This window comes from Pan troglodytes, chromosome 19, assembly GCF_028858775.2.
Source record: "Pan troglodytes isolate AG18354 chromosome 19, NHGRI_mPanTro3-v2.0_pri, whole genome shotgun sequence".
Classification (NCBI taxonomy): Eukaryota; Metazoa; Chordata; class Mammalia; order Primates; family Hominidae; genus Pan; species Pan troglodytes.
Window position 1 is genome coordinate 23,338,772 of NC_072417.2, and position 12,322 is coordinate 23,351,093.

The following is a 12,322-nucleotide window of genomic DNA, read 5'->3' on the forward strand; positions in this document are numbered from 1 at the left end:
TGTGGTGATGCACACCTGTAATCCCAGCTACTCAGGAGGTTGAGGCAGGAGAATTGCTTGAACTCGGGAGGCGGAGATTGCAGTGAGCTGAGATCACGCCACTACACTCCAGCCTGGGCGACAGAGTGAGACTCAGTCTCAAAAAAAAAAAAAAAAAAATGTCTAGACCAGGGACTCGAAAACTAGTTTAGGGGCAGGCGGGTAGGGAGAGAGGTCAGGGAGGGATGATCTAGAAACTTCCTAAAGCTACACACAATTGCATATTCATGGGGGATCTGGCTATTTTTTTTTTCCAGGAAGAGGTCCAAAGAGTTTTGAGATTCTCAGATGGTCAGTGGCCCCCAGAAGTTTAAGATCCATTTAAGGTAAGAAGAGTGATTCTAGAGGAGGAGGGACCCTGGTACAGTGAGTAGCGAGACTGCAGAAGGGAGGGCTCGCCCGGCTCAGACCCCATGGCAGGCACCCCCGGGACAGCATCTCCCCACCCTCCTGAAGAGATTTTGGAACAAAAAGCAGTTCCCCATCCCACTGGGCTGAACCTAATCTTAATTCTTTGGGGATGTTCAGAAGAATTTTGTCTTGAGAAACTTTAGTGGCCTTTTTCTAGAGCTAGCTCTTCAAAAAATCTTAAAGGGCAAAAAGTTTGGAACTAACGTTAAAGTCTTCTGGAGGGAAGTCTGGGCTGGGAGGAGGGAAAGCCTGATCAATAAGAGGGGGGAGTCTGGAGGAGAAATGCCTGGGACCTTGAAACCCCAGACCATTGCCCTGGGGGAGGGCAGAAGAGCAGGCAGAAAGCAGCGTGGGCCTGAGACCTGCCCCAGGCCCAGGTGCCACAGGTGAGTGTATTTCCTTCTTGGCCCTGACCCTCCAGCAAACACAAAGCCTCGCTCTTCCAGAGGGAGGGACCAGCCCACTTACAACATGGAAACCCTTTTCTGCTCAAAGGACGACCTAGAAATCTCCAAAAGCAGATCTCTAAGCTCCTGTTTTTAACTGGGTTTTCTGAACAAGGGAGCTGAGGTGCCCTCTCCCGTGAGGCAGTGAGTTCAGGTGGTTTACCTCTGAGTCTTCCTCCAGGGTGCTTTCTCCTCTTTACCCCAAATTCCCCAAACTGTGGTCTAAAGCTTCCCTTCCTCTAAGAGTGTTTCATTTAAGAAACAGGACAAGGGTGTGGAGAGGAGGGTTCCCCCACAACAATTTTCAGTAGGGTAATTCAGCCCTTGGCTACTCCCCCTGAAGAAGGGGAAGGGTATCTCTAAGATCTGTTCTTTCCAAAAGATGGAACTGTCTTATTATCTGTTTTCCTCCTCAGTCATATAATCTATTTTGTCAGTGTCTCAGGCTCTCTTCCTTTATGTTGGCAGGAGACTTTGAGGAGGGGGTTGCTCAGTGCGAGGATCCAGGGACAAATGTACCCAAAGCACACAGAGCCAAGATCTTGGGTGGCTTATAGGTGGGAGAGGCTCTCCCCAATCTTCAACAGAGACCAGCTCCTCTTCCCACTGAGCTCAATACCAGGTACTGGAAAATCCCACCTGATTCTCTGGCTTTTGCCATTATTACAAGGAGAGGCACTCACAATTTGTTTGTAATTTTACTCTTTCCTGCAGCCTTTGCGGGGTCCCTTTAGAATCCTGCAACAAATGGAGCCGGGGGCGGTGACATCTCCTCCCGCCTGCTTCTTTGATAATTGAGGGAACCTCATGTTGAGATCTCACACTTGTCATCATTTGATAAAAAGCTAGGTTTAACTGGCCACTGACACAGATGATTTGGGGGGAAATTATATATTTTTGGGAGGGGGCGCTGCTGAAATCCACAGGCTTCATACAATTCCAAACAAAGCCCCACATATGACTTCAATTACCACCAAACATTTCCAGTTCCCCTCCCCCAACATAAACTAACACAAGCAAACACTTCGAAGTAGGGGTTCTAACTTAACTTTCTCCCTTGTCCGGAAGACAGCCAACAAAGGGTGGTAAGGCACCATTTCTCCCATCACCATTTAGCTAAGAAAGCAAGGTCCAGGGCTGGGAGCACTCTTCTCTGCCCCACCCCCAGCCAAGTAGGTAAGGGAGAGAGGGGAGGAGGAGGTGTGGTTTGGTTAAACTAATAAAATGTTACAACCCTGTTAAATACAATTAAAAGGATAGATCTCTCAAAGATAATTAAATGCACTTTATTATAATGATTATTAGCTTTTAATTTACACTGTTAAGAAACGGAAGATGGCGAAAACTGAGTTATGTGGCATACTTGTATTCAAACTAATCCTTTGGAATTAAAATTCTAAAATATTCCAAATAGTTGAGGGAAATAATATGTGTTGGAAACTGGAGTTCTCACACCAGCAAAGATACTTTTAGACATCACTTCTCAGGGAGTTAACTTAAGAGAAGTCTTGACAGGCCAGGCACTGTGGCTCACTCCTGTAATCCCAGCACTTTAGGAGGCCGAGGCGGGCAGATAACGAGGTCAGGAGTTCGAGACCAGCCTGGCCAATATGGTGAAACCCTGTGTCTACTAAAAATACAAAAATTAGCAAGGAGTGGTGGCGCGCGCCTGTAGTCCCAGTTACTTGGGAGGCTGAGGCAGGAGAAATGCTGCAGTGGAGGTTGCAGTGAGCCAAGATCGCACCACTGCACTCCAGCCTGGGCGACAGAGCAAGACTCCCTCTCAAAAAAAGAAAAGTCTTGACTTTATTTGTAGGGGCTCAGGGGAAGATAAGAAACATCTGCTTTAAACATCCTATCAATCTTGTGATATAGAATGTAATGTAAACACTCAACCCACCCCCACAGCCACAAAGGGCCTGTCCAGAGACTTCTTCTAAAGCAAAGATACCACCTTTTTTTTTTTTCATTTTTTTCTGGACAAGTTTTAAATAAACCAGTCTTTTTCTCAAAGGAAAACTAAAAAGCCCACCAGCCCATCAGTCCCCTCCCTCCAACCCACCCGTCTTTATCACTTTTTGAAAAAAATAAGCCCCAAACAACAACAAAAACCCACACAAACCAACCCAGAAACTGCTAACCTGAACGCCAGAGATTTTTGGCTGCGGGGGTGAATAGACTGCAGGGAAAGAAGGGAAGAGATGCTAGGAGGTCTCAAACTCCCCAGATTTGCAAACAAGTGCTCAAAGGCGAATGCTTCCCCTAGACATGAAGGGAGGCAGGATCAGTACTCCTGGTGGGGTGTATGTTGGTGGGGGCTGTTTCAAAACACACTTCAAAAAGCATTTTTGGGCCACTGGAAGCACTTGGTGCAGCGAATTGAAAAGAAGAGAAGCCAGACAGGAGAAAGATCTTCCAGCCTGCAGGGGAGTGGGCCAGGGGGTGGAAGCCATTCCTCACCGGATCTCTGCCCTCTCCCCACCAGCACACCCCGACCCCGATTTTTTTTTCCACGTCTTCATCTCTGTTGGGACTTTTCCAAAGAGTGAGTGAAGAAGACAGGACAAATGAGTAGGGAAAGAAAAGGGGGAAGGAAACAAAACGAATCCAAGTCCTGTTCAAAAATATCCAACGGCTTCCACAGGCCCAGCGTCAGAGAGGAGGCTCACAAATTTGGCTTTTATATTAGTTGAATGGAACAAACTCCTAACGACGCAAAGCCAACAAAAACAGTGCTCAGGCTGGGTGCCTCTCCCAGCAGGCCCAGCCCTGCCATATCACCAAAAAACTCCAAAAGTGGGGCGGGTTTTGAAGGGCACTTAAGAAAGAGAACCCTCCCCCCAACTACACTCCCCAACACACACACACCTCACTCTTCAGCCCTGGCGCCCACACCCCTGTTTTTTTTTTTTTCCTTTTTTCTTTTAAATAGAAAATATATATAATTAAATTTACAAAGACTATTTACAGTTTTAATTACAAACCTTGTGGGGGTGTTGGGCAGAGAGTTCTCTTTTAAAAAGCAACCTAAAAGTGAAATGGTTTCGATCGTTTTTTATTTAAAAAAATAAAATACGGAGTCTGTAGGGGCCCCACCCCGGGCGGAGGAAAGCGCCGCGCGGTTCCGGCCTGGGGGCGTCCCTCACACGGTGGTCTCACCGTGTCGGCTGTTGGTGAGGCGAGTGTAGAACTTCCTCCACGAGTGCAGCGTCTTGCCCGACCAGATCCAGAAGCCCGACGTGATGCCCACGATGAGCGTCATGAGGTATTTGATCATGTAGACCGTGAAGTCGGGCGACATGCGCGGCGTGTAGTGCGCCGGGCACGGGATGGCCAGGCTCTTGCAGTGCTGGCTCACCCACGAGCGCTCCCAGTGCTCGCGGAAGGCCTGCTCGTAGAAGTAGCAAGCGATGACGATGGTGGCGGGCACTGTGTAGAGCACGGAGAAGACGCCGATGCGCACCATGAGCCGCTCCAGCTTTTCGGTCTTGGTGCCGTCGTGCTTCATGATGGTGCGGATGCGGAAGAGCGACACGAAGCCGGCCAGGAGGAAGGACGTGCCGATGAACAGGTACACGAAGAGCGGCGCTAGCACGAAGCCCCGCAGCGGGTCCAGGCTGTTGAGGCCCACGAAGCACACGCCGCTCAGCAGGTCGCCGTCGATCTGGCCCATGGCCAGGATGGTGATGGTCTTGACGGCCGGCACGGCCCAGGCGGCCAGGTGGAAGTACTGAGAGTTGGCCTCGATGGCCTCGTGGCCCCACTTCATGCCGGCTGCCAGGAACCAGGTGAGCGACAGGATGACCCACCAGATGGAGCTGGCCATGCTGAAGAAGTAGAGCATCATGAAGAGGATGGTGCAGCCCTCCTTCTTGGTGCCCTGCACCACCGTGCGGTAACCGTCCTCGGAGAAGCGCTCGTTGCACACCACGCGCTCCTGGAGCACGAAGCCCGCGATGTAGGCCACCGACACCATGGTGTAGCAGCCCGATAGAAAAATGATAGGCCGCTCTGGGTAGCGGAAGCGCTGCATGTCTACCAAGTACGTGGTGACAGTGAAGAAGGTGGAAGCGCAGCACAGCACCGACCAGGTGAGGATCCAGAGGCGCGCGAAACGCGTCTCCTCCTGTGAGAAGAACATGGAACCATCGGGCCGCGCAGGTTCGCAGGGCGCAGCACAATCACGCTCGCCCAGAAACTTGTAGCTGAGATAGGATGGCACCTTGAGGACGCGCGGGCAGTGGAAGGGGTGCTCCAGCGTGGCGTAGCGCGGGGGAGCGCCGCCGCCGCCCGGGCCACCCGGGGTGCCCCCGGCACCCGGCTGCAGTCCCGGCGGCGGCGCGGTGGTGAGTAGCGCGGGCGCTCCGTCCTCGGAGTGGTTCTGGCCCACGCAGATCTGCTCGGCGCCGTGGCGCGGGAAGTGCTCGCAGCGCAGGCGCTCGGGCCACTGAAAACCGAACTTGTTCATGAGCGCTTCGCAGCCCTGGCGCGCGCGCTCACAGATAGAGCGGCACGGCGGGATGGCCTGTTCCAGCACGGTGCACACGGGTGCGTACATGGAGCACAGGAAGAAGCGCAGTTCGGGCGAGCACTGCACCTTCACCAGCGGATAGAACTGGTGCACCTCCAGGCCTGCGTCCTCCTGGTTCGTGTGGCCCAGAAGGTTGGGCATGATGGTCTGGTTGTAGGCGATGTCCGTGCACAGCGGGATGGAGATGGGCTGGCAGAAGCCGTGGTCCGGGATGGAGATGCCCTTCTCCCCGTGGAACTGGGCCGGCCCGGCGGCGGGCAGCAGCAGCAGCGGCAGCAGCAGGCGGGGCAGGGCGCTGCGGGGCCGCATGCTGGCCGCCGCCCCCCACCCGGCTCCTTGGCGCCCCCCCCCGCCCCCGCCCCCAACCCGGAGACTGCGCTTCTTCCCCGCCGCCTCCTCGCTGCGGCTGCCGCCTCCCGCGCCTCTTTGCAAACTTTGCTCGCGGCCGCAGAGTTGGGGAGGCCGGGCGGGGGAGGGGGCGGTGCGCCTGCCCGCTTGCTTGCCGCGGTCGGACTGAGCAGCCGGAGACACCGCGCGCTGCTGCCCTCTCTCCTCTTCCTCCTCCTCTCGTCTCTCAGCTCCCCCTCTCCCCTCCCTTCTGCACCCAGCGACTTCTTTGTGCCTCCTCCAGCCCTCACCTCGGCCTCTCCGATCCCAATTAGTCGGTTTCAAGGGGGCCCCCGCTGGCGGCCCCGCCCTCTCCTCAGCCCCCCAAAAAAGGGATCCTTGAAACCGCCCCGTCGAGCTCTAAGCACCAACCCAAAATGTGCTCTCGGCCAATCAGATTTAAACCCGAGGACCAGGCCCGAGGGCTGGATTGGTCGACCACAACATAATGAGATCAGAAACCAGATGCCAACAAAACTTTCCCCCCCCCTTTTTGCTTTTTAAAGAGACAAGCTATTATTATATTAAGGGCTGTTTGCCCAGCCCGGGATTTCTCCGGAGTTGCCGCGGCGAGATCGGGGGACACTACTTGACCCTGGCTCACTCCTCTTCCCGGGCCGAGGTGCTCTGCCGGGTGGGGACTCTTTAAACCCTTGCCCCCGCCCCCGATCCTCGAACCCCACCTATTCCTAGTCCAATTTTTCAAATCGAGTGAAAAATCTCAAATTTAAAAATTAAAACAGACTTAAAAAAAACTAACAATTTACAAAGACCTTTTCTGTCCGCTCTTTCTGGAGCCCAGGCGAAAGTTTCACTTCACTTTACACGTAGATCCCTCGCCCTCCCCCTCCACACACCCTTTAAAAACCCTCTGAAAAATGGGATCCTGTCTCTTTAAGAGACTCTTAAAGGGACCAGGACTCCGAGGCGTAATTGCCCCGTAGCCAGCACAAAGGAGCCCATTATGGTTCTTTGTGTTCGGTGGCACCTCAAAGTGAGAAAACTCAGGAACTCGGAGGCCCGGAGCTGGAGGGTTGGGGCGGGGGGCTTGGAGGGAGCGAGGGAAAGGAGAATGGCCCGGAGCTGCGGCTTCTCCCTCCCGCTTCTTCTGCGGCAAATCTTAATTGTGCAAAGTAAAGTTTAGTTGCCCTAAGGAGGAGGTCTTAATCGAAAGTTAATGGTGGGGGGCGGGGGGTGACGGGCAATTTTGAGTGAAGGGACGACTCTCTTAGGCCTGACGAACGTTTGAGGGAATTTTCCTTCTGCCTCCCCACCTCTACCTCCGCCCCCTAAAAGCTTCCAGATCCCGTCTCCAGGGCGAGAGGGGAGTTTTACCCAAATCTTAAGTGGTTCCACACCAGAGAGGGGTGGCGTGTGTGACGCGGGAGGAAACTGGGGGGTTGTGGTGAATTATCCCCTCCACATCTCTCACCTGGTAAGGGGTGGGGTGTGGCCAGCAGGGTTCCTGCTACTTTTAGAATTTTTCTTTTCCCTTCTAGGATTTTAAATTTGGAAAGGGGTCGAGGAGGAATTTGCATGTAAATCTCCTGGGCCTGATACTGGATGATGGATCAATTATTTTCTGTTGTCTCTCCCGAGGGACAGGGGAAAGGGGGGACTTAAAAAGAAGAAAGAAAATTGAGTTTAGAAAGCCCCTTTGCTTCACAGTATGGGCCAAATCCTCGCAGTCTGGTGAAATGTTTCTTGCTCCAATGTAGAAAAGAATTGTTTTAAACAACAACAGCAGAAGAAGAAAAATAACAAAAAGAGGAAAGGAGTAGGGAGAAGGAAAAAATATTCTAAGTAGATGGATACAAAGGGATCCAAGTTTGACAGGATTCAAAAAAAAAATTTTTTTTTCCTGATCGAATGAATGATATAAAGATGTTCCGGTTTCTTACAACTTGAAAATGTTCCTTATTACATCCTGGGGAATTTGCCTTTTCCCTACACCAGGATGAAAGTTTTCCTTCAAAACTGGGGCATGAGTGGGTGTCGAGGGGGATATGCCTTTTTTTGTGCATCCCATTTCCAGCCCATCCATCTCTATTCCACCAGCAAGCCCATTTTCTCTCAGAGCGGTCTAAGGATGGGAATGTTGTGCTCTCTTTGCTCCATCTGAGCCTGAGCTTTTGATCCTCAGATCTCCTGCCTAGTCCATCTCAAAGCATCTTGAGAGCAGGTACCAAACATGGAAGCTGAGCAGTGGAAACAAAAATGAATGACAGGCTCCTATACCCCATTCAGGAAGCTCGCAGTCCGATAGGAAATTGAGAGCAAATCTCCAATGTAAACGCAGCATCTTCAATTTCCTTCCATGACAAACCCGTTTTCCTGGCCTAGGGCCAGGTCTGAATGACAGTTATCCCCTCTCCAGTCACCCCAAGGCAGACGGGGAGCTGGGGAACTGGAAACAGGAAATAGAGGACATTCTTCCATTCACTCAGGCAACCTTTCATTCCTTCAACACACTTTTTTTCTTATTTCAAACCACCATAATAGGGGCTATGGAGAATGTGGAAAAAGATGGCAGCATCTGCCCTTCAAAAATTTATAGTAGGCCGGGGGCAGTGGCTCATGCCTATAATCCAGCACTTTCGGAGGCCGAGGCGGGCAATCACCTGAGATCAGGAGTTTGAGACCAGCCTGGCCAACATAGTGAAACCCCGTCTCTACAAAAAATACAAAAATTAGCTGGGCATGGTGGTGCATGCCTGTAGTCCCAGCTACTCAGGAGGCTGAGGCAGGAGCTGAGGCTTGAACCCGGGAGTCGGAGGTTGAAGTGAGCTGAGGTCACGCCACTGCACTCCAGCCTGGGCAACACAGCGAGACTCTGTCTCAAAAAAAAAAAAAAAGAGTTTATAGTAGCCCAGAAGAAAAGTGATTCCACAAAGATGTTACACTTGTCTAGCATTTGTACATGAAATAAGGAGAAATCACGGTATTTCATGTTTACTCTTGCCTTTCACGTGAGGAACCTGAGTGTGAACAGGACCAGAACCTGCATCTTCAAGATTACAGGCCTACCTACAGCACTTCTCATTCTGCCAACCTGCCTCTTGAGTACAGGAGCCCTGTAACTAAAGGATGTAATTTGTTATTTGATAGATACAGCATTTATTTCTGAGTTTTTAAAAATTAGCTTGGGCAGGATGCAATGGCTCATGCCTTTAATCCCAGCACTTTGAGAGGCCAAGGCAGGAGGATTGCTTGAAGCCAGATTTGAGACCAGCTGGGACAAGAAGTGAGACCCCTGTCTCTACAAAAATTTTAAAACATTAGCTGGGCATGGTGGCGCATGCCTGTGGTCCCAGCTACTTGGGAGGCTGAGGTGGGAGAATTGCTTGAGCCCAGGAGGTTGAGGCTACAGTGAGCTGTCATCATGCCACTGTGCTCCAGCCCAGGCAACAGAGTGAGACCTCTAAATAAATAAATAAATTAGCTTGGTCATTGACTTGGACCCATTTGTAACTCTGCCACTAACTGTACAGCCTTGGAACAGTCACTTTACTTCTTTGAACCTCAGTTTTCCCATCTGCCAAGTAGGAAACCAACAGATTTTAAAAATGTGAGACTCCACATCCAAAATAATTTCAGAATGACAAAAATACATTTCATAATCATAAAGCGCCTTTTAAAACAAGAAGTTACGTTGAATTAAATATTTATTCAGCAGGCATCCTGGGAGACCTAGGGTAATGGCTACCCTTTTTTTTTTTTTTTTTTTTTTTTTTTTAGACGGAGTCTCGCTGTGTCGCCCAGGCTGGAGTACAGTGGCACAATCTTGGCTCACTGCAACCTTCACCTCCCAGGTTCAAGCAATTCTCCTCTCTCAGCCTCCCAAGTAGCAGGGACTACAGCCGGGCACCACCATGCCTGGCTAATTTTTGTATTATTAGTAGAGACAGGGTTTCACCATGTTGGTCAGGCTGGTCTCGAACTCCTGACCTTGTGATCCACCCACCTCGGCCTCTCAAAGTGCTGGGATTACAGGCGTGAGCCACTGCGCCCGGCCAATTGCTACCATTTTTTGAGCTCCTGCTAAGTTCTGCACATGTATATGCCTACAAAGTGGGTATTGTTTTTTGTTTATAGATGAAGAATCCACCTTAGGTGAGATCTGGCAACTTTCCCAAAGTCACATAGTATGTGGCAGGGGTGAGATTAAAACCCAGACCTGTTTGGCTCTTAAAGCTGTGTTCTGTCTCCTGCATCACATAGCCCCTAATATCTGTAAGAATTGTGTGCTCTTATTCACTTAACAAATTTATGGCCAGGCACGGTGGCTCATGCTTGTAATTCCACTTTGGGAGGCTGAGGCAGGAGGGTCACTTGAGGTCAGGAGTTTGGAACCAGCCTGGGCAACATAGCCAGAACTCATTTCTTTTTTCTTTTTTTTTTTTTGAGACAGAGTCTCACTCTGTCGCCAAGTACAGTGGTGCGATCTCAGCTCACTGCAACCTCCATCTCCTGGGTTCAAGCGATTCTCCTACCTCAGCCTCCTGAGTAGCTGGGATTACAGGCGCGCACCACCACACCCAGCTAATTTTTGTATTTTTAGTAGAGACGGAGTTTCACTGTATTGGCAAAGCTGGTCTCAAACTCCTGACCTCATGATCTGCCCACCTCGACCTCCCAAAGTGCTGGGATTACAGGTGTGAGCCACCATGCCCGGCCTCATCTCTTAAAAAAAAAAAAAATTACACTGAATACCAGACCCAACCCTTTGTTCCTATGGAGCTCATGTCCTAGTGGGAGACACTCACGTTGACTGCACAGTCACTGACATGGATGTAAAAGTGCCATGGGATTCAGTGCTGTGAAGGGAAGATCCGTAGTTCTTTGAAAGCATAATTGGGGAGGGAATCTGACTGAGTCGGGGAGGGCAAGAGAGGCTGTGTGGTTGGAGTGAGGAGCAAAGTAGGACGAGGTAAAGAGGCCAGCAGGGATCAGAGTTGCAGGGCCTCACAGATCATGTGTGAGTTGTTGGATGTAGAAACATGAACTCACAATCTAACAGGGAAACAGACATGTAAACAGACAAGGCAGGGACAGGCATTCCAGACAGAGGGAACATTGTGTGCAAGGGCGTGGTGGGGTGAAATAGATGGAGTAGGGAGGCAGCACAAGACTTTGGCCCTGTGAGAGTCCCACGTGCATCTAGGAGAACGATGGCAGAGGAGGCTTTAAGTAGTCAGAGATCTTGGATACCTTGCACACGGTCTGGGCTCCTGGAGATGAGGATATACTGGAGAGTTTTGGGAAAGGAAGAGGTCACATTTGCATTTTAACTAGTGCATTTGGGCAGTTTTGAGGAGCATCATGCCGGGAGCCTGAGATACCAGTTACAGATTGATCACAAGAGACCAGGCAAGAAATGGTGAGGGCAGGAACTGAGATGTGACAGTGCAGATGGTAAGGAGAGAGAGTAAGGGAAGAGATCAACCAAGGCTCTGACCTAGGTGCCTTAATGCTATTAACTGGGCTGGGAAATGCAGGGAAAGGGCAGATAATGAGTGCAGTCATGCAAGCCTGGTCCTATGGCACATCCAAGAGAAGGTGTCCAGAAGGCAGGCGAATAATCTAACTCAGTGCTCAGGTCAGAACTCTGGGCTAGATTTAGATCTGGCACCTTCAGCCTATGTCTGATGGTATGAGCATGGCTAAGATCACCTAGGGAAGATGGATAGGGTGGGAAGGCCAAAGCTTTGGGGATGTCAACATTTAAAGGCCCTGGGGCCAATAAGGAAGGAGACTGAGAAGAGGTGTTTGGGCCAGCAGAGATTCTAGCCAACATGAGGATGTCACAAGGTTTGTTTCTTCTGGGTCTGAGAGCTTCAAGTCAGGTTTTTGTTTTCTTTCTTTGTTTTTGTTTTTGAGACAGGGTCTTGCTCCATTGCCCAGGCTGGAGTGCAGTGGCTCGATCTCACTCATTGCAACCTCTGCCTCCCTGGTTCAAGGGATTCTCCTTCCTTGAGTAGTTGGGATTACAGGTGTCCACCACCATGCCCAGCTAATTTTTTTTTTTTTTTTTTTTTGAGACGGAGTCTCGCTCTGTCCCCCAGGCTGGAGTGCAGTGGCTCGATCTCAGCTCACTGCAAGCTCCGCCTCCCGGATTCACGCCATTCTCCTGACTCAGCCTCCTGAATAGCTGGGACTACAGGTGCCCACCACCATGCCCGGCTAATTTTTTTGTATTTTTAGTAGAAACGGGGTTTCACCATGTTAGCCAGGATGGTCTCAATCTCCTGACCTCGTGATCCGCCCGCCTCAGCCTCCCAAAGTGCTAGGATTACAGGCGTAAGCCACCATGCCCGGCTAATTTTTGTATTTTCAGTAGAGACAGGGTTTCACCATGTTGGCCAGGTTGGTCTTGAACTCCTGACCTCAAGTGATCTGCCCACCTCAGCCTCCCAAAATGCTGGGATAACAGGTGTGAGCCACCGCACCTGGCCCAGAATTTTTATTTTTCTTATTCCAGTTGTGAGAATTAAATGAGACAGCATAT

At 50.8% G+C, this 12,322-nt stretch overlaps 1 protein-coding gene across 1 annotated transcript; it reads right to left on the reverse strand.

Moving 5' to 3' along the window:
* Window positions 1–2,166: 2,166 nt before the first annotated feature.
* On the reverse strand, window positions 2,167–6,610 carry FZD2 (frizzled class receptor 2). Its single transcript, XM_009432014.4, has one exon. The coding sequence runs from the start codon at window positions 5,734–5,736 to the stop codon at window positions 4,039–4,041; it is 1,698 nt and encodes a 565-aa protein (XP_009430289.2). The 5' UTR covers window positions 5,737–6,610; the 3' UTR covers window positions 2,167–4,038.
* Window positions 6,611–12,322: the final 5,712 nt, after the last annotated feature.

What these genes read in the sequence shown, in the direction of transcription:
- FZD2 (XM_009432014.4), bottom strand. Translation starts at nt 5,736, where the DNA reads ATGCGGCCCCGCAGCGCCCTGCCCCGCCTGCTGCTGCCGCTGCTGCTG.